This window comes from Ochotona curzoniae, unplaced genomic scaffold, assembly GCF_017591425.1.
Source record: "Ochotona curzoniae isolate NIBS_2020 unplaced genomic scaffold, NIBS_Ocur_1.0 contig_4792, whole genome shotgun sequence".
NCBI classification, from domain to species: Eukaryota; Metazoa; Chordata; class Mammalia; order Lagomorpha; family Ochotonidae; genus Ochotona; species Ochotona curzoniae.
The window spans coordinates 5,148,067-5,171,195 of record NW_024466389.1 but is presented as its reverse complement, the minus strand read 5'-3'; the positions used below and the strand labels follow the sequence as shown (position 1 = coordinate 5,171,195).

Sequence of the window (23,129 nt, the reverse complement as noted above, 5' to 3'; positions counted from 1 at the left end):
GACGCAAAGCTCCCGCTGCCCCGCCCGCCCCTCGCCCTGCCTGGCAACCACGCACGTAGGCAGGGGCAGGGTGCCTGGGTCTCTCCTACAAGGGCCACGGAGCCACAGGGCGTGGTGGTAAAGCCACCTGTGACACATCTGTTAACGTTACAGGGAAAGCAGTGGAGGATGGAGGCTCCAGTGCTCGGCCCCTGAACCCACGAGGGAGATCTGGCAGGAACTCCTGGCTTTGGCCTGGCGGGCTGTGGCCCCTGGGGAGTGAACCAGGAGATCAAAGCACTTGTTCCCTGTTATTCTGTTTCTCTGTTACTCTGCCTTTAAATAAATAAATCTAAAAAAAAGTGTCATACACTGGGTCGTCTTTTGATTGCTGCTTTCACAGATCTGTTGGGTCTTGCCCCATGCACACTCCACTGAAGCCAGCAGCGTGACCCCTCCACGTGGGACTGGGACCTGAGGACCACAGCCATGGGCTGCTGCCACCCCCGCGGTCCACAGCGGGAGGCTGGGCACCTCAGTGCAGCGAGGTAATGAGCCCAGGCTCCCTGCTGACCGCTGTCCTGGCACCTGTCCCTGGGCAGCCCCCGCCTGGCTGTGGCTGCCCTCCTCCCCAGCAGGTAGGACGCCAGTGCTCAGCTGCCCCCTCCCGCGCCCCTCTACCTGGCTCCAGCATGCTCTCTGTCAGCGGCTGCCGGTTGAAGGGGTCCGTGGGCGAGTTGAGCAGGTGCCGCAAGATGATGGAGCGGTCCATGATGGTGCCCGAGGGCAGCCGCACGGGGTCTGTCATCAGGGTGTCCATCAGAGGGTCTGCAGAGACAGCGGGTGGGTGTCACTTCACACAGCCAACAGCGGGGTGAGACACAGAACATACAGCTCCCACGCCAACAGCGAGGGGGTGGCCCCGGCCGGGCCCCAAGTTCAGGAGGAACCAGGCACACAACTATCATGTGCCTGCTACAGCGGGCCCATGGGATGGCACCCTGCCGTTGGCTGCTGCCGGGAGGAGGGACAAAGGCCACGGTCTCTGACCGAAGGACCCTGTGGGTCACTCTTGGCTGAGTTGTGCCTTCAAGTGCTTTCCCAGTCATTTAATTAAGAGCTAAACCCGGGTCAATGCCATCTCAGGTCAGTGGGTCTGAGAGCCGCTCTGGCACGCCTGGACCCCACAGGAAGCAATGGGTGGGCTCCACCAGATGTTTAAATCACAGAGCAGGGCGGGCAGGGGAGAGGGAGAAGGGGGCCTCGCCTCTGAATTCATCCGGGGCGTCGCTGTAGTCGATTTCTGCGCGTGCGTTCTTGGCCACTATTTCCTCCACTTTCTCGGCAAGGAGTTTAAACTTCTCGATGGCGATCGTGGACTTGATCCCTGCCTTGCGCATCTTGGAAATGACTTCTTCAAATAACTCTTTGCTGTAGGACCTCTGCCAAGGAAGAAAGGCCACGTGAGAGGAGACGTGGGAGACAGCCACAGGTGACAGATCTGTGGTCTCCCAGCCGCCCTGTGAAGTCTAAGCTGAGTCTGACCGTGTAATGCCACACACACGTTGAGTTTTTCTCCGTGTTTACAGCCCCTTGAGACTCCGCAGTCTCAACCCCAGACAAGTGGACAAAGACTGGGATAACTGGGATAACTGGGACCGCGCCCGGGGTGGGGGAAGGGAGCTTCTCAACTCTTGGTCTAGGCACATGTTTAAGCTGAACATGAGTTCATCTCAGCCCCGCTGGGCCCAGCGCACCTGCAGCCTGGGTGCAAAGACAGGGGAGACGGCTCAGCCTTTACAAAGGGATACATGTGGCCAAAACACAACCAACCTCCCCTCCAGGTTCCCTGGCTTGAGAGCTTGGTGGACTGTTCTGAGCTTTCGCCCTGTGGCAGCGGCACCTGCCTTTTCGATCCCAGCATTCACGTCAGCAGCAAGAGTAGAAATTCATGTCAATACTGTGTGGCTTTTAGGGCACTAGAGTGAAATTCCCTAATCTTCTAGTTAATTAACTAATTTAAAAATGTAGGAGGCCAGCCAGCATTGTAGCCTAACAGATTAAGGCGCGGCCTGCAGTGCTAGGACCCCAGGTTAGCCTCTCCACTTCCAATCCAGCTCCTGGCCTGGGAAAAGCAGTGGAAGATGTCCCAAGCCTTTGGGCTCTTGCGCCCGTGTGAGAGACCCCACGAAGCTCCTGGCTGCTGGCTTTGGCCTGGTCTCCGCCCCCTGTGGTCGTGGGAATTTGGGAAGTAAACCAGCAGACGGAAGAGCTCTCTGCTATCCCTTGCCCCCTTAACTCTTTCAAATAAATAAATTAAAAAAAAAATTTACTTATTTAAAAGTCAGAGTTACAAAGAGAGATCTTCCATGCACGCAGGGGCTCACTCGCTCCCCAGACGGCCTAAGTGGCCAGGCTGCAGGTAGGAGCTTCCGCAGGGTGCCGCCTTGTGCATAGTACCAGCCCAGCACTGCTTGTCTCAGCTCACAGCAGGAACTGGACTGGAAGTGGAGTAGCTGGGACTTGAACCAGTGCTCACGTGGGATGCGGGCATCAGAGGCGCAGCTTTCCTTCCTGTGCCACAGGCCACAACGCTGGCCCCCCAACATTTTTATCCTTACCTTCAGTTTGCAAGTAAATATGCACAGTTTCTCCACAGCCACAGGCCTCCCCGCAGGCACTCAACTGAGCGGGGAGGGAGGGGAGGGAAGGGACCCCTGGGGCTGTTCTTGGGGCAACCAAGGCAGTTTCTAAAGTTGCACTGCCACGTGATTCAAGACCAGGGACACCGTGGGGGAGCAGGGAGGCAGCCTGCAGGGGGCGCTGTGTCCCCACAGCCTTCCCGGGCTCGCCGAGCTGGGTGGGCTCCCTGAGCGCCCCAGAACAGCGCAGATTCTAGTCCTCAGGCAGTGAGCAGAGCGACCCGTCTCCCTGAACCTGCTCATAAGGGAACATCTAGGACACAGCAGGAGAGCGAATGCTGTCAGAATTCAAAGTTGTGTTTTTTTTTCCCTAAAACAAAACATTTTAAGAAAATATTACTTCAAAGAGATGAAGACATCTTGCTGCTCACAGCCCAGGTGCTCCTTCCGGCCAGGGTGGGCAGGAGGCCGCACCTGCTTCTGATGACGGCAGCTTCCCTGGGAGGCATGTGGGGAAGCTAACATCCGGGGCTCCCTGCCACCCCTGCATGTGCCCTGGACTTGGGCGCTGGCTCCTGGCTCGGGCCCATGCAACCCCGGCCATTACAGGCACTTGGGGGGAGGGCAGACTGGGGGTGGGACCTACCTGTTTCTCCACCTCTCAAAAACAATTACTCATAACTTCTGTTTTGACATTACTTCTTTGGGTGAAATATGAAAAAAGAATCTTCTAAAACACTTACTGCTGGGCGATGGGCAACCTGGGTGTGAGTCATGTTTAGGGAAGGAGTGGAAATAAACCTGGAGACAAAGAAGTGAGCAGAAGGCTTTCCAGTGAAGAACAGTGAGGAACAGGACGGCTGGAACTCAGGCTTGGGGCCCCGCTGGCCGCGTCCCTCCCAGCCAGCTCGGCACCCCGAGCAACACACCCACCCGCACTAATGGGACTCATTGACATCCCATTGTTTGGCTAAAGGACTTGGGGGAAAGAGTACAAAAGGAGCAATAGAGGGAGACTTGAGAGAGACTTCCCCATCACTGGTCTCCTGGCTGTGCGCATGCCGACCTCCTCCCTGTCTGTGTTACTGTCTCTGCTGGTCGGAGCAAACGGCATCTAATGTGGGCCACGGCACGAGGGGCAATCGGGGGACCTCTGGCCTACAAAGGTAAGTTTAGAACTAAAAACTTCGCAGGGGCATAAGTGATTTCATCCCCACACCTTCTCCCTGTCCTGGGGCACGAGGGACAATCGGAGGGACCCCGGAAATCTGGAGGTAAGCCTCGAATTAAAGATTTTGCAGGGGCAAGAACTCGTGAAAGTGCAGGTGATTAAGGCAATCTGAGATCTGCTAAGCTTAAGGCCTCGCCGAAGTTCCAGGAACTGAAGATCTTAAGTGTTATCTGCCTTCATGGCTTGGCCTGGGGCGACGTGACTCCAGGCCCGCAGGACACCTGGCAGGGGGAGTGGGCTGGGAGACCTAGGCTAACCTGAATAAACCACCTTTATGGGTTAGCACGGACTTCAGACTCCGATTTTCTTAGGAGCGAAAAATCTGGCACAACGTTTGGGGGTTTGTCTGGGACCCCCAGGTCATCAAGACTAAGGGCGTGTGTGGTGTCACCTAACTTTTCTTTGCCAGCAAATTAGCTTCTTTTTCCTTTTTCATTCTGATCTGTTGCCTTTTTCAGCTGAATTTTGGTTTTGCGCCCAGTATGGGGCAGGAAGCCTTGATGGGTTAAGCATTCGTGCCTGGTGAGTGTACTGGAAGGCCTCTCTCAGTCCGGCACCTTTTTGCTAAGGAGGGGTGGGCGTGTTCCGTCTGGATGATTTTCCTTCCAGTGGGCCTACGCTGTAGACTGTGTCTGTCCTGTCTTTAAACTGTTGCGTATTTCTGTGTCTGCCGGCTATAAGTTAAATGCTAGGATAATTAAATTAGCTGCAAAATCTTGAACTTTGTTAAGAGGGCCCCTTACCTGAATTAAATTGAAACTATGAGTGGTGTGCCTAAATTCTAATCTGAATACAGCGAGAGAAAGTTTCTCTAGATTAGTTTTCTGAGCAAGCAGAACGGCCGGAAGTCTCCGGAGGGTTTGGGAGTCAATAGCTGCATTACAGAGTCTGAGCGGACGCGGAATTCGGCTCTGTCCGCTGGGATCTCTAGGTGACTGGGGTCCCGGAGGTTGATGTCCCTGGGTCCAAGTGCCTAATCTGAGGGGTCAGGGACTGACTCCTCTCCCTAGTTCCAGGCTGGACCGACCCACTTGCCTGGGTTCTGAGTTCGATGGGTTTGAGGGTGACCTAACTGTTCCGAATTTGAGGGGGCTGTAAGTCGGTTGAGCCGGTCTCCGCTCCCTAGTGCCAGGTTAGAGAGAGACCCCCTTTTTGCCCGAGTTCTGAGAGGCTGATGGGTGGGTGCCCTTTGCACCTGAGTTCCGGGTTCAAGGGGCCGTGAGTGGAATAATACCAGTTTGCCTTGGATATGGGTCTCTGTCCTGTAGCCCTGTTCTCATTTTGGGCTTGAATCGAATGTGTGTGTGTGTGTGCGTGCGCGCGTGTGTGTGTGTGTGTGTGTGTGTCTGTGAAAACTCGCTCAGCTCCCAGGTGCAGCTAGGAGCGCCAGCTCTGCTCCCAGCCACTGATGCGTACAGTCAGCAGGACTGGCTGGAGCGAGCTCCCCACCCCTCCACTGGGAGAGGCTTGAGTTCGTTTCACTCTGTCTGGCCTGAGATTTTCCTCCCTTTGCCATCAAATCTGACCTACTTGTGAGCATGCTCAGTTCAATGTACACTGAACCGACTTATTTGGCTCTCTAAATTGTTCAAAACTCTGAACCAAGTCTCCCAACTTTGGGAATTCCATAGAATCCATGGAACTCTCAAAGATGGAGACAAAGGATAATTTAATCGCTTTTTGAAATAGTCTGGAGTATAATGTCACAATGTTATGAAATTATGCCAACTTGGTTGCTACATATGTTCTATTAAAGTGATGATATTTACATGGTTGCAGAGAATGTACATTGAGGTTTATTGATCAAAACATTTTTAATCACAGAATTGATTCAGGTTATCAGTTATCTGTGTTCTTATTTATGAAGAAGTATTGTTTGTGAGACTTTGCCTTACAGGAAGACAAGGAATTCTTAAAGGATATGTGGTAAAATCCAGAGTGTGTACATCTTCTAAGTGTTTGACCTTTAAAGCAACAGAATTGAAATTGAAGTGTTCCCTTGTCAGAAAACAAGCGTCTTAACATCCCCTTTTAAGTTATTTTCCTTTTGTTCATGACTAACCCTGCTAAGTAGGTTCAGTAAATTCTCAGGCAGCCTCCCAAGACGACAGCCGAGCTGAAATTCTCCCTGACTTGTCAGCCTGGAAAAGGGAGGGGCGTGCTTGGAGCCTGCCCTTTCGAGAATTTGGGACTCTGACTTTGTCCCTGCCATTGTGATTCTTAACTGCCTTCATTTGAGAAGGGAGAAGTTCCCAAATCGGCTGGAAGGAGGTAACCACTTCCAGTTCTGAAGCCAGCTTGTTTTAAAATGTTTCCATGCATTGGCTCTCTATGAAATATAATTCCAGATTGCCTAGAGCAGTTGTGTTTAAAATTTAACCTGCTTTTATTTAGAAAATGTCTTGGAGTTTTGAACGTTTGTTTCAGAATGTAGATCCAGAGAACTGGCAGATGAAGGATGGCTGCAGCCTGAGTTGGCCTGGTAAGCGTAAGAGACTTTGGTATAACATTGACCATCGTGGCCAGTACGTCGGCAGCCACCACCACCTGCTACCGCAGTGACCGTGAACAAGCTCTCAGAACAGACTGCCCGAGTTATGGAACATCAGACCTGGACAGATGAACACGTGCGGGTGGGCATAGCAGGTTGATTTGTTGGCAGCGGAGCAGCGGATGCTGTGGGATATGGTCAGGGCCTCTTGTTTCCCATCATATGCCTTTATGTGTGTGACACCTGTGCAAGTGCAAAATGTTTCTCAAGCCTGGGAACTGCTGTCTGCTCATTGCTACCGAGGTAAAGATACTCCTAGCCATGGAACAGGGTTACCAGCCTCCCCAAGTATGGTTTGTGCAGCTGCAGCAGGCAACGCGTTGAATGGCAGCCAGTGACGGGTAAGATGGACCGGGCACTGACCAACCTAAGGCAGGGGCTCCGTCATGCTCGGAGATTCCCGATGCCAGGTAAGGCTGATAACCTGAGAGTCCACAACCTAAGACAGGCGCATTCAAGTCTGCTTTAGAACAGGGGACCTGTTGCGGGCTAAGGAGTTTATTATCACTCATTAAGCCGAGCAGTAACAGGAAATAGGCTTGTGGCTAAAAGCACCTGGACTAGAGGGACTCACTGGCATCCTACTGTTGGGCTAAAGGACTTGGGGGAAAGAGTATACTGGCTCTGCTGGCTAGAGGAGGCGTGTGCAGAGGACGGCTCCAGTTACAGACCCGGGAGACCTGACGGCTTCTGGGCGCCTGGGCATTGGAAAAGTGAATCAGTGGGTGAAAGATACCTCTCTCAATTACTCAGCATTTCAAGTAGATGAATGATAAAATAATACCAATTAAAGAGGTCACCACAGGAGCCACCCATGGCAGCCCCACAGCAGGGCACCCGGGGATCTGGGCTCGCAGATGGCCAGGCTCCTCGGGCACGCGCTGGATTTGCGGATTAATGCCCTTGGCTGCATGGGTGAAGAATTCAGTGTGGGGGCCTGGCATGACAGCCTAGTGGCTGTTGTGGTCACCTGGGCCACAAACCAGATTGGAGGCCTACCTCTGTATTTCCATAATAAAAATGAAGACAATAATAACAGGGAGCCCGGGGCTCCCTCTGCTCTTGACTGTCGGAAGGAATTATCCGGGCCCTGCGCCATGGCCTAGTGGCTCAAGTTCTCACCTTAAACGCTCCAGCATCCCATGTGGGCGCCAGTTCTGATCCTGGCAGCTCCACTTCCCATCCAGCTCCCTGCTTGTGGCCTGGGAGGGCAGTCAAGGACGGCCCAAGGCTTTGGAACCCTGCACCCGTGTGGGAGACCTGGAGGAAGTTCCTGGCTCCTGGCTCCGGATCGGCACAGTACCGGCCGTTGCACTCATTTGGGGAGTGAATCATCGCATGGAAGATCTTCCTCTCTCTCTCTCCTCCTCTCTGTATATCTAACTTTGTAATAAAAAATAAATAAATCTTTAAAAAAAGAAGGAAGTGCCCGATCTGTGCCCTGCAAGCTCCTGGCACCTCTGGCCCCACTGCCAATGACAAAGCACAGGCACCAGCAGGTGGGGAAGCAGGCCTGGATGGAGACGCACTCGCACAGGGACCACAGGCAAAGCCACAGGGAGTGGTTCAGCTACCTGGAGCCCAGGCTTGCTCAGAAAGCGCCCATGACCCTGGCACCGACCTGGTCATCGGCAATGGCTTTAGCGAATCTGGCACAGTCCAGCTGCAGGTAAATGTCCGTGAGCTGGTCCAGCAGCTTCTTTGGTTCAAAGCCGTATTTCTCAGGGTTTTCGACTTTCAGATCACGACACTTGGGACCACAGAGTTGCTGAAGATTGAAGTTGAGCATTGCAGCCAATCGGGGTCCAAGTTCCTAGGAAATGATAGGACAATGGGACATGTGATGCTGCTGAAGCAGGTAGGAAGGACCCCAAACTCCCATCTCAGAGAAGGACAGTGGGGAAACGTGGCCTGTGTTTCCTGCAGCGCAAGCCGAGGAGGGCGGCAAGCAGTGTGGACAGACCCCTCTGCCTGCCCTGCTCGCCAGGCGTCCCTAGGTCACAGGCCGCTGCGTCTGTCAACAGCAGCAAAGGGCAAGCCTGCTGCTTTACAAGCAAACAGGACTCCAAATCCATTGAACAGTGAACAATTCTGCCATCATACACACACCAGCACGTGGGCTACTGCACCAGAGGTTCCAGGATTCCCGGCCAGTGCAAGCAGGGCCATCTCCTGTTTATGCTCAGGTAGGGGAAAAGACACGCAAACGAACAAGTCGGTGTTTAAATCTCCTCAGTGAGCCAAAGAAAACAGCTAAAATATCAGTCACAGAAGCCACTGTCACTGCAGAGGTGACACAGGCCTGCCCCATTCCCACTGCCTTATGCTCCCTGGACAGGAGCCTGGCTCAGAGCAGACTGGACTACACACGGACAAACGGCACTTTGTGAACTGCAATGGTTGGTTTAGACTAGGCTTTTCATGAACGTGTTTGGCTCAACTGCTAATCCTCCCCCTTCAAATGCTGGAATCCCATGTGGGCACCAGTTCATGTCCTGGCTGCTCCACTTCCCTTCCAGCTCCCTGCTTGTGGCCTGGGAAAGCAGCTGAGGACGGCCCAAAGCCTTGGGGCCCTGCACCCGCGTGGGAGAACCAGAGGAAGCTTCTGGCTCCTGATCGGCGCAGACTTGCAGTCACTTGGGGAGTGAATCATTGCATGGAAGATCTACCTCTCTGTCTCTCCTTCTCTTTGTATATATCTGCCTTTCCAATATAAATAAATCTTAAACAACCCCCCCCCCAAACAAACAATAAAAACCCACAAGTAAAGCACTCCCTCCTGCTGAGGCCCAGCTGGGCGACCAGCCACACACAGTGAGGTTTGAATGAGACAGTAGAGATGATATGAACAGGGCAGGCTCGGGAGCAAGGCTGGGCCCCCAGAGCAGAGCGGGGATGTGGTGGGCTCAGCAAGCCTTGAACAAGGTTTACTGCAATTGACAAGAACATGCTAGGTTCCCCATTGCTTTCTCAACAAAATGAAGAATTTAGAGCTGAAAACAGGCTTTTCAGTAATTTTGCTTTGATACGCCACTGTTCGCTATCTTCTAACAATCAAACACTGCAACTTGAGTCACTGACCACAAAATAAAGCCTTAGTAAGGGCTGCTGGAAATACAGCCAGCTCCAGCCATCGCTGCTCCAGTGAGTGAAGTTGAGCAGGCCCACGGCCGGGCGGGGCTGGGCAGCACCTGTAGCTCTTTCACTTTTCTGCAGACACTGTGCCTCTAGCCTGGCCTTCCTGCGAAGACCGCACACATGGTCCCCTTGCATCAGCCCGTAAGGGAGCCAGGGGTCTCAACAGTCACCTGATAGTGTGCCCCACTCTGGACCTCAAAACTGTTTCCCAAGGGACAATGGGACGAGAGCTGGAAGAGAAAGGAGAGGGGGCCCCTCGCTCAAGTGCCCCTCGACCACAGCAGGAAGGCGGAGAATCAGAGGAGACGCGGCCCATGCCTGACAGATACACGTCTCCGCGCGGGCCACAGCTGCGACCCCAGGCCCGGTCCTCACTGCCATGTGGTCACAACGTCAGCTATGCTGTTCAGCTTCCTTTTCAGAAACAGAACCGATGCCCCTATGTATGTCAAGGTTGAACCTGGGACAGCCCCTCACCTCCCAGGCACCCCGCTGTGGGTTCCCACAGACCTCGGCTTCCTGGGCCTAACGAACCAATTCTGAGACAGTCTCCCGTGGTATCTGTTCATTTCATGTCTTTCAATTTCTAATCAATCCCACCTTATACTTCTATAAATAAAATATGGGAAGGAAGCAATGCTGAGGAAGACATCCTAGACTCCACAGGAGCATCCCGTGCGCACGCGCAGGCTAAGCAGTAAGCCAGTGAAGCCACGTGGGGAGGGCTGTCCGCGACACGGCATAGCGACAGCGGACTGTGGCAGGTGTGTCAGACAGGTGGGCACAGGAGGGTGACGCGCTGACCAGCCTGGGTGCTACTCACAGGTCTGAGGAACGGCTTCTGGACCTGCTTGGTGAGGATGTGGAACATGTCCACCGTCTCCGTGGCCAGGGCAAGGTACGAGCGGGACACACGCTCATCCTGGGCCAGCTGGGACTGCCGTGCCTGCTGCTGGTCCTAGGGAACAGGGACAGGGCCAAGTGACTCTCTGCCGGCCACCAGCTCCACAAAGCACCACACAGGAAGAAATACCACAGGCCAAAGGCTTTTCAACCCACGTCTCAACTTCAGGTAAAATGCTACTTTCTCTCCATTCAAAACCTGGCAGCCCAAAGGCAAGAGAATCCTGCCAACTGGTCAGCCAGTGCAGTTCTGACGGCAGTAGCAACGGCTCCACCTCAGTCGGCCCCTCCCGGCCCCAGCCAGCCCCAGCCAGCCCCTGCCAGCCCCTGCCAGCCCCAGCCAGCCCCAGCCAGCCCCAGCCGGCCCCTGCCAGCCCCTGCTGGCCCCAGCCAGCCCCAGCCGGCCCCAGCCAGCCCCAGCCGGCCCCTGCCAGCCCCAGCCGGCCCCTGCCGGCCCCTGCCAGCCCCAGCCAGCCCCAGCCGGCCCCTGCAGGTCCCGACCAGCTCCAGCCGACCCCTGCCAGCCCCAGCCGGCCCCTGCCAGCCCCTGCGGGCCCTGCCAGCCCCTGCCAGCCCCAGCCGGCCCTGGTGTCTGCTCACCCGGGGCAGCTGGTCCCACTGCTCCTTGTTCTTCATCTCTTCCTGCACCTCGTGGATCCGCTTCAGAGACTCAAGGCTCTCATCGAGCAGAAACGTGGTGTCGTTGATCAGCATGTTGATGTAGCGGACAAACTGCTTCCCGGAACTACAGGGCCGAGGATGCGGCACGTGGTCAAGCACGGGGAAACTGCGGTCGTAGACCCCCGCCACCCAGCCTGCTCTCCCTGGCAGGGGTCAGGTGCAGTGGCATTCAAGGACTATCCCGTCTGCTGCATCGAGTGGCCTGCTGGAGCCGCCCTGCAGGGCCCCCTCAAGCCCACCACCAAGCACCCCGTATTTTGGGAGCAGCTTGTGCAGCAACAAAGGGGGAATCCAGTGGAGGGTGTGCCTGCCCGCCTCAATACATGCTTTCCGGTGTCCCCATCGCTCCCTGCATGCCCTAAACGGGGGGACACCACTGCAGGCCAGACGAGCAAACAGGCTGAGTCCACCCCTCCCCGAGCCCTGAGACCCCTGCACACAGCAAGCTCAGCCGAGTGGGAGGACTGCAGGTGAGAACTGAAAGCTCGGATCCTAGCGAAAGTGGGACACGAGCTGGGACCTGCTAGCATTCTGACATAGCCTGGACTAGGCCCGCTACAGCCTGTAACTCCCAGGTGGGTGCTGGTGAGGGAAGCTCAACTCCAGGACGTGTGTGTGTCTGTGTGTGTGAGAGAGAGAGAGACAGACAGACCAGGGTTGGAGCCCAGTTTGTACATCTGCACATGCGCACATGTGTCTATGTGTGTGTGAGAGACCAGAACCAACCAGGGCTTGAGCCCAGGACATGCATGAGTGAGAGCAGGGCTGAAGCCCACGCGTGGGCCGAACGAGCCGGGGAGCCTCCTTGAACACACAGGCTGCCTGGCCGGCCTCCCCGCAGTACCATGCAGATCACACTGTACAGCTGCTTCTTGGCCTCCTGATCAAACGCCAGGCTTGTGAGGGAACATGATCCCGGTCCCAAGAGCAGTTCATGGAGATAAAGAATTAACCTGAAGAGCTTACTGCCCTGGTAATATGATAAGAAACTTAACCACTAAGTGTCAGCCAGGTTGGATGCGAGCCCTAACACGATCTCCTAGGCCACACTGCAGTGTCCTCTCATCTCTCTTCCCCGAGGGGCCGTCCGACTCAGACAAAGCGTTGAGCACTCAGGGATCCACCATCACTGGGCTCTCAGGGGAAGTCCTTCCACGTGGCACAGGGTCTCCCGACAAAGCCAGACGCTGCCCTGACGGCCCTGTCACCGCTGCGCCCCAAGTGCAAGCTCTCCAAACAGTGTGAAGCTGAAAGCTGGATGACCCTGATCAAGAGGGCCGAGACCTCGGCCCGGTCACTTTGCCACGACACCCGACACTGTCCCAAGGGAAACACCAAAAGACACTCCTCACCGCGTCTCGGCTCATTTCCAGAGGCTGCGTTTATACCCTCCCCAAATATCCGGACAGAGCTAAACTTCAGAAACAGCCCAATCCTGCATCTACGCATGAGCTGGAGGGGAGGCTAGAAGAGGCCGAGGCCAAGCAGCAAGGAAGAGACCCTGCAGCGAAGGATGCCGGAGTGCGCTCCTGCTTGGGGCTTGCAAGAGCAGGCAGGGCGAGCAGGGGCCCAATACTCACTTGAATTCCTCCATAAAGGTGCCATGGTGAGCAATGTTTTGCCAGAGGCTTTTGAAAATGGTGCTAATGTGATAGCGTATCGTGAACTTGTCATAGAACTCGCTGGTGGCTCCGGTATGTTCCACATCTGAAGAGGAAACACAGCGGACTCAGGGATGACCCCAACAAGCACATCCACAGCGTGAGTGCAAATCTGGAAACTCAAAGACCTAAAAGTCTGCTTGGATGTCTCATCTAAAAGGCAGCAAAGGGGCCGCTGCAGGTTAATCCTCTGCTGGCAGTGCTGGCATCCCCCATGGGTGTCGGCTTGAGTCCCAGTCACTCCACTCCAAGTCCAGCTCCCTGCTTATGCCCTGGGAAAGCAGAGGGAGATGGTTCAAATCCTTGAGCTCTGCATCCTTGTGGGAGACTGAGAAGAAGCACCTAGCTCCTGGCTTTGCATGAGTCCAGCTCTGTCCACTGTGGCCATCTGGGGAGTGAACTAGCAGATCTCTCCTCTCTCTGTAAATCTTTCACATAAAAATAAATAAATCTGAAAAGGGGGGGGCAGAAAACAAATTCTGAGCTGATTTGAAAGAATGGTATTAGAGTGCAGATCTGGCAATGAAAATACCAAGAGGAATTAAGCTAGGGCTATCACTAAAATGGCGCCCACTTACCAATGATCAAAAACTGAATAATTTGATTTCCCTCAGTTTTTAAAAAATGATTCATCTACTTTTTATTGGAAAGTCAGATTTGCAGAGAAAGAAGGAGATATAAAGAGAAAGGTCTTCCATACACTGGTTCAGTCCCCAAGTGGCCACAACAGCCAGAACTGAGCCAATCTGAAACCAGGAGCCAGTAGCCTTGAGCCTCTTCTGGGTCTCCCACACAGGTGCAGAGTCTCAAGGCTTTGGGCCGTGTTCTACTGCTTTTCCAGGCCACAAGCAGGGAGCTGGATGGGAAGTGGAGCTGCCGGGACACGAACCAGCACCCATATGGGATTCTGGTGCTTGCAGGCAGAGGATAAGCCAGTTGAGCCCATTCCAGGCCTTTTCAAACATGCACTGAGGCACAGGGAAGCACAGGCTTCCCTACGGACATGTGGGTCCCTCACAATGATCAAAATTCCTCTCCTTGGAAATTGGACAAATGTCACAGGTGACTATCCAAATTATCACCAACCTACGCCCGACAAGTTCCAGAATGCACCAGAGTTTCAGAATGAAAGAAGCCCCACCCTGTGAAAACCACGAGGCTGCAGAAGTCAACTGTGATAAGTAACCGATTTCAGCTCTCCACTTCTACTGAAGTGACAATACTGGGCCCCACGCGGGGCTGGAGGGGATGGGCACGCCACACAGACGGCTGCAGGATGCTGAGAGCTCTCCCAGGAGAATGTGGCAAGCTGCAGCACAACGCCAGTAAGTCCCACCAGTTCTATGCAGAAGCAAGACCTACGTGTGCAAGAGCTGGGGCTGTGGGAGAGCAAGTTAAGCTTCCTTCCTAACTGGGATCCAGTTCAAATCCTAGCTGCTCTGCTTCTGGTCCAGTTCCCTGCTAATGCTCCTGGGAAAGCTGAGGAAGGAGGCCTGACTGCTTGGGCTCCTGCACCCCAAGGGAAACCAGGAAGATATTCCAGGCTCCTGGCTTCAGGCCTGGTAGAGCCCTAGCTGCTGCGGCCATTTGGGGAGTGAATCAGTGGATGCAAAACTTCTTCCTGTCTGTAACTCTGTCTTTCACATAAATAAATAGAATAAAATTCATAGATCTCAAAGGAGACAGACTTAGAAAAAAAAACCCGATTAACTGTTTATATAAAAGGAGAGAGGCAGAGATATCTTCCACACACAGGTTCAGGTTAGTGGAAACAGCTAGCCTGAGCCGGGAGCAGCAACAGGGGGCTGGACAGAAGGCAGAAGAGTAGGGATTTGAACCGGTGCCCCGACACGGGCTGCCGGAGCTGCAAGGAGCAGGATAAGCTGCTGCATAATGAAAGTCTCTATACTAAAGCACTGTTCTTATCACAGAAAATACAGAAATAACTGACGCTCAATAGACGGGAGGAATTCTGTACGCTACATTACACGAAAAACCACAGATTACCAAACAAAACGTCAAGATTAAGTCCAATCATATTAAAAAGAAAAAAAAAAAGAAAGAAAGAAAAAAGATTGGGGGCCCAGGGTAGTAGCCTAGTGGCTAAAGTCCTTGCCTTGTACGTGCCAGGATCCCATAGGGGTGCTGGTTCTAATCCCAGTAGCTCCGCTTCCCATCCAGCTCCCTGCTTGTGGCCTGGGAAAGCAGTTGAGGACGGCCCAAAGCCTTGGGACCCTGCACCTGCTTGGGAGACAGGAAGAAGCTCCTGGCTCCTGGCTTTCGGATTGGCTCGGCTTTGGCCATTGCAGCCACTTGGGGAGTGAACCAGCAGATGGAAGATCTTTCTCTATGTCTGTCCTTCTCTTTGTAAATCTGACTGTCCATAAAAATAAATAAGTCTTAAATTAAAAAAATTTAAAATAGATTGGGGAAACACAACCTTTTTTGTGATCAAGAAGAAATAGCTGATGGTGAGGAATGCAGCAATGGACCCCTGTCACCTGGGGCCCCAAGCACCTGCGCATTCATCAGGGTGACCCTGGGTATGAACAGGGTGGCGCTGCCGAGCTGTACAATAGGGATGCTAGCATGTGGAAGGCTCATCTCCCGCAGAGCCTGAGAGAGAGGTCCCGGGGCCCACGCCTCTGCGGCTGCCCAGGCTACCCCACAGGGTTCAGGGTCCAGCAGGCGCCAAGTGCCCACGCCTCTGCGGCTGCCCAGGCTACCCCACAGGGTTCAGGGTCCAGCAGGCGCCAAGTGCCCACGCCTCTGCGGCTGCCCAGGCTACCCCACGGGGTTCAGGGTCCAGCAGGCGCCAAGTGCCCACGCCTCTGCGGCTGCCCAGGCTACCCCGACGGGGTTCAGGGTCCAGCAGGCGCCAAGTGCTGACCGCTGCTGCACTCATCAATACTCCACTCTTCCAACGCTTTGCCTATCTGCTCTCAATCATCCCCCTTCCCCCTTAGATCACAGCAAAGTGTCGCTCCGGCAGCCTTGGGTAACCTGACCCCGCTGACACCTGTCTTCTTGCTGGCTCACTCCGCTGCCTGCCAGGCCCTCACGGCCCTCACGGCCCTCACACCTGCTCTGCCTGCATCCCTGGATCTCCCTGAGACCTTCCCTGCCTGCCCGTCCTCCCGTAGCCCCACGCCTTCACCCCACCCTGCCTCAAAGCTTCCTTATCTGTGCAGCTGGAAGGTGGGACCCATGAATGTCCTCACACTTGGGACTTCTCAAGTATTGGCTCCGGCAGTGACGCTTCTCCAGCGACGAATGCTGACTTTGCCAGTGGCGGCCAGCTCAGGGGAACAAGTCTCAATTACCCGTGTTCTTTCAGTTCATACAGCTGTTTCTCTAGGAATGGACTGTTATAATGCAAAATAAAAAGCCTAAGCGCATTCTGCGGCCCGTGAGGCGCCTGCCTCCTCTGCCGACTGTGCGGCTCTAATTCCTGCCCGAGCGTCAGCACGCTCAGGCATCAGGGCCCCGGGCAGCAGGTCTTCACAGGCGGTGCTGGGATGGGCACTGCTCCTCCAGGAGCATGTCTGCGAGCCCTCTGCAGGGCCCTCTTGTTGCCAGTGCCCAGTGCCCGCACAGAGGCGAGTGCAGTGGTCAGCTGCACCTGGGCTGAGGTCCAGCCCAAGAGGCGGCAGCTGCTGCTGACCTTCAGCAAGCTGCTTGACCTCTTCTAAGCCGTGGCTTCCCACTTGTAAAATGGAGATATTTATAGGCCCTTGCTTACCAAGCCGGTGAAGGGAAGGGAGGACAAGCCGGTGAGGGGCAGGGAAGGCTGGCTGCTGGGCAGCTGACAGCTATTTTTAGGACAGGTGGAATCTATCCAGGCCAGCAGGGGTCCAGGCTGGGGGGCACTCTGCTGGAACACCCCCAGCCAGCCACACAGGCCCAGCATGGACAAGAGGCCCGATGCCATGGCATACATGGGCACATCTGATCCTGAAGCCACAGAGAACAAAAGCATATTTAACTAAGTTTAATGTTGCTGTTGTGTTTACTGCTGACAACACCTGCTGACTATAGAGAAACAAAGATGTTCAGATAATTACAGGATAAAAACTGAGACACTATTCCATAATACTACCATTCAAAAATAACCAACCCATTGATAACGCCTGGTCTATGCCCTTTCCTAAACTTTAAAACCGTACATAAACCTCAACCATGAACATATTGTATTTCTTTTACTTTTCTACTCCACATTAAGGTAACGAACACACAAGCTTTCATGGATAAACCACGAATCATTTAGCATTTTTATCTTCAAAGGGAGAGCTCTTCCATCCACTGTCCTACTGTGAAAATGGTAACAGCAGCCAGCACTGAGCCAGGCTGCAGCCAGGAGCCTCGAATGCCAGCTAGGTCTCCCATCCAGTGGCAGCGTCCCAGGCCCTTGGACCATCTTGCACTGCTTTCCCATATGCATTAGCAGGCAGCTGGATCAGAAGTGGCGCTGTCAGGACTTGGATTAGCACCTAGAGGGGAGACCAGCTTCTCAGGGGGTGACATACTTGTTACGCTGCAACACCAATCCGAAATAGTGGAACTCTGAAAAGTTATTTATTTGAGAGGCAGGCAAGCAGGCAAAAGCCGAGAGCCAGGAACACAGCCCAAGGTCCTCATGTGGGTGGCATGGGTCTGACTGTTGGTCTGCACTGGCAGTATGCTGGAGTCAGAACCTGCAGCTGCAGAATCACGCCAGGAACCCAGGAGTGGCATGCCAGCATCTTAACCATTAGGCTAAACACACACTCTGGGATGTTCTTAACATTCACTGCTCAGTGACATCTTGGCAAATAAACAAACTCACATTTACAATCATTTCCATTAAACAACTACAGATTACGGCTACCTATCAGAGGGAGCGCTCACCTGCTCTGGGGTTCTGGCCTGGCACCACTCTGCCAGCAGCTGTTAGGTTCACTAACAGGGGGCGCTGCAGGACACAGGGACTTGGTCCTTCTGCTTGTTTTGACCATGACAGTTTTCCAGTCCAGCAGTTGGTCCCAATTTCAGCCTTGACTGGTGGCCTCAGAACCAGCACTCGAGCACCCAGCCAGCGCCCTGGCTTTTCCCCACCCTCATTTAGACAGCCAGGTTCTAACACCCCGACCTAGGGGATGGCTGAACGCCTGCATTTTCCCTTGTTGCTGTCTTCTAGACCTGTCTGACCAGCTGCTTCTATTAAATTCCACTAAGTGACTGATGGTTTCTCAACTGGATCCTGACTGAAAGGACAGTAAGTACTCCGAAGCTTCCAGCGTAGGCTGCCCCACTCCGCATTCGCAGGAGACTGTCACAGCACTAACTCTGCACACTGGAACTCAGCCAAGGAAGCAGCCTATGAGTTCGGTTTTACACGACCATATCAGCAGCAGGGATTTTCAGCTGAAAAACTTGGTACGTGAAAAGCGGCATCTCATTATGAGTCTAACAAAAGTTGAATTACTCTCCACTCCAGGCAGTCAGCCATGGGCAAGGCTCCTGACGGGGGCTGCCCTGTCCACGCCGCTGTGCCTGAGCCACCTGCGCTGCCGTCAGTGCCCGAGCATGCTGGGAGCCTTCTGCAGGCCTGTGCAAGGGTTCATGTTTGGGGAGACGGGAGCTCTTGGCGGATGCCACAGGGTCATAGTGACAAAGGGAAAGGCATGCGGCTTCTTGGAATGCTCAATAAGGAAGAGGGTGATGACAGTGCGGGCCCCAACGAGCAGGAGTGGACCTGAGGGTGCACAGGATCCCCACGCTGGCCAGCAGGGGCACGGCATGCTCTCGGCAGCCAAGGTCCCCTCGAAGAACACAGCGAGAACACACTACTGAATGGCAGACTCTTCTGTGCTTCCATCAGAGATCAGCACACAGACTTGCTTTTCTGAGAAATATGCAAGCCAGCAGGCAACATGCCACCTGACACCTTGCTGTTGGTCAGGCGGGTTAAGTGCCAGAGGCGAGTTGAAAGGGGAAATTAAAAATCAAACCTGGGGGTAGGGGAAAGCCTTGTGTGCAGCACATTAAGCTGCTCTCTCTCTGGTCCAGCTCCCTGCATCACATCCCAGCGCCAGGCCAGCTCTGCTGGCAGAGGGATGCAGAGTGGGGGTCCGGACAGGAAGCAGTGGATCCCGGGAACCTCGGACCTCTCCGCAGGCACGGGGGACTTACCGGTATAAAACTTCATCAGAGAAGGGACCAGCAGCTTGGTGGAGAGAGGATGGTTCTCAATCATCTCAAAAAACTTCTGGGTCCGTGGCTGCACCGAGGGGTTGGTCATGAACATGACCTCCACGAGCTTGGCCACCAGGTAGGGGTTCCGGATGTAGTTCTGGTTGCACAGCATCACGACGAGGAACATGACGATGTCCTGAGTGCAGGGCTCATAGAGCACCTGGGGAGAGTATCTGGGCGGGGCGAGAAACCAGGCTGAGACCGACGTGGGCCGCGCGGTGGGGATGCCGCACATGGGCACCCCAAGTCCCCTCCAGCCCGCTGGCCTTCTGGTCGCCACGCTGGGCAGCAGGTGCACTGGTGGCACCATGCTCGCTTCTTATGTTTACAGAACAAACCAAAAGTCTATGATCAAATCAGGTAAAACTCACAGCAAAAGGGATCTTCATGGTCATTAAGTCCTTCATTTTGGGGGGTTAGTTTTAAAAATTAAAACCAAACAAATGAAAAAAAAAGACCCTGTAGTCCTGACAAAAATAAGCATAAGCATAAAAAGAAAACATTCCATGCAGGTTTTCTTTCTGAATGACTGAGCTTGGAATGATGTAACTGAAGCCGCTGAAAGTGCAGGATGCTCCTGGCAGCACACCAGGCCTGGCTCCCAGCCACCTGCCAACCACTCACTATTCCGACTCCTTCCTGGGTCACCTGCGGGTGGAGGGTTCAAGTTGTACTTAAGAGGCAGTCTGCTGGTCTACTCTCTAGCTGCCCACAAAAGCTAAGACTGGGTTAGGACAAAATCTGCAGCCAGGGATGCCATTCAGGGCCCCCCCGGGGGTGGCAGGGACCCAGAGCCAGCAGCCTGAGCCAAGAGGCTGACCCAGGCACCCGGCCTAAGGCAAGGCGAGCGCGTGCCAGTCAGCCAGATGCCGGCTCCCTAATTCGGCCCTTTTCAAAGGCAGCTTTAATGACATCAAGAAAACCTGCTCGACTTAATTCTGGCTCTCTCTGGTTTTTAGAACTTTCACACCTTGTATTCTGTGACTGTGACTTTCACACACTATCCACCTGCCTCACCAGACACCACTGCTGCAGGAACCACTGCCAGCGGTGACTCCAGGAACCTGCATGTCTCTCGCTGATACTGGGAGTGTTAAAGTCTTCAAATCCTCGTTTGCTTTGTTCAATCCTTTAACATTCCTGGCATCAGTGATGGAATCAAATCATTGCTTTGTGGGCGCTCTTTAATCTCACAGTTGAGAGAGATCTTGGTACCAAAGCCAAGTGTGAGTGTTCCTGACATCCAGGCATCCCCAGGTCCCATTTCTAAGCTGTCTGCTCCTGCTGTGCCGAAACCCAGCCTCAGCCATGGGGAAGCCTCCACCCAGTGGCCCCAGACCATGTCATTATCGGAGTGTTCATCCTGCTCCTGTCTTGACTAGGACTGGGACTGGGCCAGTGTACATGGGGACCCACTCCTCTAGCATTCAATTACGACAACTGGGTCATAAAGCTCCAGGCACAAAACAAAGGCTTATAATACAGGGCACAGGACCACGACAGGTCATGTACAACAATCATGTTAGAACCACAATTAGATCAAAGGCACTTACTGTACAATAAAAAATAAAAATTCAGCAACATCTTCTACATAAAACTCGGGCAATGCTGCAAAGACCTTGGGGACATCTGGATTTAAAGGCAGTGTGATGCTGTCAGGGAGGGAAAAAGAACAGTTATAAACGACTCACAGCTTGGCACACCATACAATTAAACAAGTGTTCTATTTGGGAAAAACAATGTAATACAACTTGAGAAAAATATGTTGGCAAAAGGAATGTGCAGAAACTAACAGACTAACAGAAGCAATGGATATGTTGGTGCATGTTCAAAGTGCTTTTCCATTGCTTGGTTTCTTGTTAACAATTAATCAAATCAACCTGTGACAAGCTGCACATACGTTTTCAAGAGACTTTTCCATTCTTGGCCAATCATAGCTACACTGGTAACTCCAAGGTTTCATAATACTAAGAATGACTGCCTGGAGGGGACAAATGATGGCCAAGGTCCTCAGCTCACTTTGACCTAGCTGGACACTTCCCTGGACGCAGCGCATCTTGGGCCTGGCACCCTGGACATAGCGCACCCTGGGCCTGGCATCCAGGATGCAGTATATCCTAGAACTGGCACCCTGGACGCAGCGCACCCTGGACCTGGCATGCTGGACACAATGCACCCTGGGCCTGGCACCTTAGAAGCAGCGCACCCTGGGCCTGGCACCCTGAACACAGCGCACCCTGGGCCTGGCAATCTGTTATCCCTACCACCGTAGCTTCCCATTTCTGGATCTCCTTTCCCATGACAGAGTTCATGGCAAATTAAAAGAAGATCCTTTGGTGAAACGAAAAGCAAGGTAAACCCATTTCACACTACACAGAAATACAGGACAGAAACAGGGAGGCGGGGCCTGGCTTCAGCTCCCTGCTCGGAAGGGAAGGAAGGGCGCGCACTCACTCGGGGTACGCGGGGTCCAGGACGCGGAGCAGCAGCTGGATGAGAAGGCCGTAGAAGTTCAGACATCGTCTCAGGAAGCTCTCATCCAGCAAACCGGCGTCAGCACAGGCCTTGCAGCGCACCAGTTTCTGTGGAAGTAGGATTGTAGTTACTGATGAGTTGGGGGTGGGGTTTCAAGAGACAGGGCAGGGAAAGGGGCCAGGCCGTGGCAGGGCCGGGTTCTGGAGCACCAAGGGGCTTGCTCATCTCAGAGTAGCCCTGGGACAGCTGGGGAGGCCTGGGGCCAGTGTTCCACATCAGAAACCTAACTGGCAGGAGGGGATGCAGCAGAGCCCCAGCGGCGTGGCGGCAGCTGGTGGGAGCAGGGGGCCAGGCCACTCTGTGGGAACCCCAGCAGCACCACTGACAAGCTGCCCTCGGGCCAGGGGTTACCCTGGCATGTCAGGGGCTGCAGTGAAGGCTGACACACACACACGTGTGCACATACTGACATGCAAGCATCATCCGTTACAAACCCCAGGTAAGAGCCCCTGGTAGAAGTCTTAACCTACACCCGGAACCCAAGTCGGGTACCAGTGCCCTGAATCATCCCGCTGGTCAACACAAAGCTTGCCCACTTCACACTCAGTTTCAAATTTGAAACTTCAACATAAGAACAAGCCTAAGTGTGCTCTCTGTTAAGCAGGAATATTTCCACCGACAGATGGGTTTATATGGCAGCTGGTTTTCAGGCAAAGGGAGAGCAGTCCACAGCTCATACCCAGGGCTGCCTCTGTGTGTGTGTGGCTGGGACTGGGATGTGGGGACAGTTTTGCCTAAAATAAGGCAAAGGGGGCAACACTGAACTAAGATAAAACTCACTACAATTCCACGTTGAACTGCAGTGGTGGATGCGCATTCTGTCCCATAATTTAAATAGTTTTACACAGATGCACGCGAGGTTTAAAATGCATTAATGTTTCTTGGGAACAGCAGTGGAGAGACCCATCACTGCACCTCCCCGAAGAGCACAGCGCCTGCGGCAGCCACACAGACCTTGAGCTGGGTCTTACAGCGCTTCAGCATCTCACGGTGTCTGGTTGCAAGCGGTGAGTCCTTCCACTGGCTCTCGTTGTTTTTCAAATCCTCCACAGTCCTGAAACGGAAGCCCAGCAGTCAGAGCGCAGCCCGAGCAACCTGTCCACCTGCGCGCTCTGCACATCCTGCAGGCTCGCAGATGCAACTGCCCGTTCCCCCTATTCTAGCATCCGTAAGCTCGGAGCCACCTCAGCAGCAGGCTCTGACTGATCACAGCGCTTTCCTTTCCTGCAGGCTCCTCAATTCAGATTTCAGGAAGCACAAACCTCTTTCTGCAAGGAAATTACAAAGATTCCTCATTCCTGAGAGCAGAAAAGACTCCTGCCAGCTCAGGGTGGCCGACTCCACGGCCCACAGCAAAGGTGGCCCTGCTCATGGCGTCTGCCTCTCTGCCGGTGCAGTTTCCTCTCCCTCAGCCCATCTTTGCATCTTGCCCTGCCCTTCCTGCAGAGGCACGCACAAGCACCACCTGTCGGCAAGGCCCTCTGTCCACTGCTGGGCCTGACCCACAGTCCCCGCCGCATTATCGCAGCTGCTTACTGCTGCGACACTAGGCACCACACAAGGACGATGCCACA

The 23,129-nt window shown here is 54.0% G+C and overlaps 1 protein-coding gene across 4 annotated transcripts in view; it reads right to left on the bottom strand.

The window, feature by feature from the left end:
- The window catches only part of UBE4B (ubiquitination factor E4B), a 110,870-nt gene that overhangs the window by 1,244 nt on the left and 86,497 nt on the right, over nt 1-23,129 (bottom strand). For all 4 annotated transcript variants that reach the window (XM_040987884.1, XM_040987885.1, XM_040987886.1 and 1 more), the window contains 10 exons: nt 22,510-22,609; nt 21,475-21,602; nt 20,574-20,672; nt 18,958-19,193; nt 12,706-12,832; nt 11,045-11,189; nt 10,365-10,499; nt 8,025-8,216; nt 1,247-1,421; nt 661-807 (listed from right to left, as the gene is read on the bottom strand). In XM_040987884.1, the coding sequence (XP_040843818.1) occupies nt 661-807; nt 1,247-1,421; nt 8,025-8,216; nt 10,365-10,499; nt 11,045-11,189; nt 12,706-12,832; nt 18,958-19,193; nt 20,574-20,672; nt 21,475-21,602; nt 22,510-22,609 (1,484 nt within the window). The remainder of the gene's footprint in view (nt 1-660; nt 808-1,246; nt 1,422-8,024; nt 8,217-10,364; nt 10,500-11,044; nt 11,190-12,705; nt 12,833-18,957; nt 19,194-20,573; nt 20,673-21,474; nt 21,603-22,509; nt 22,610-23,129) is intronic.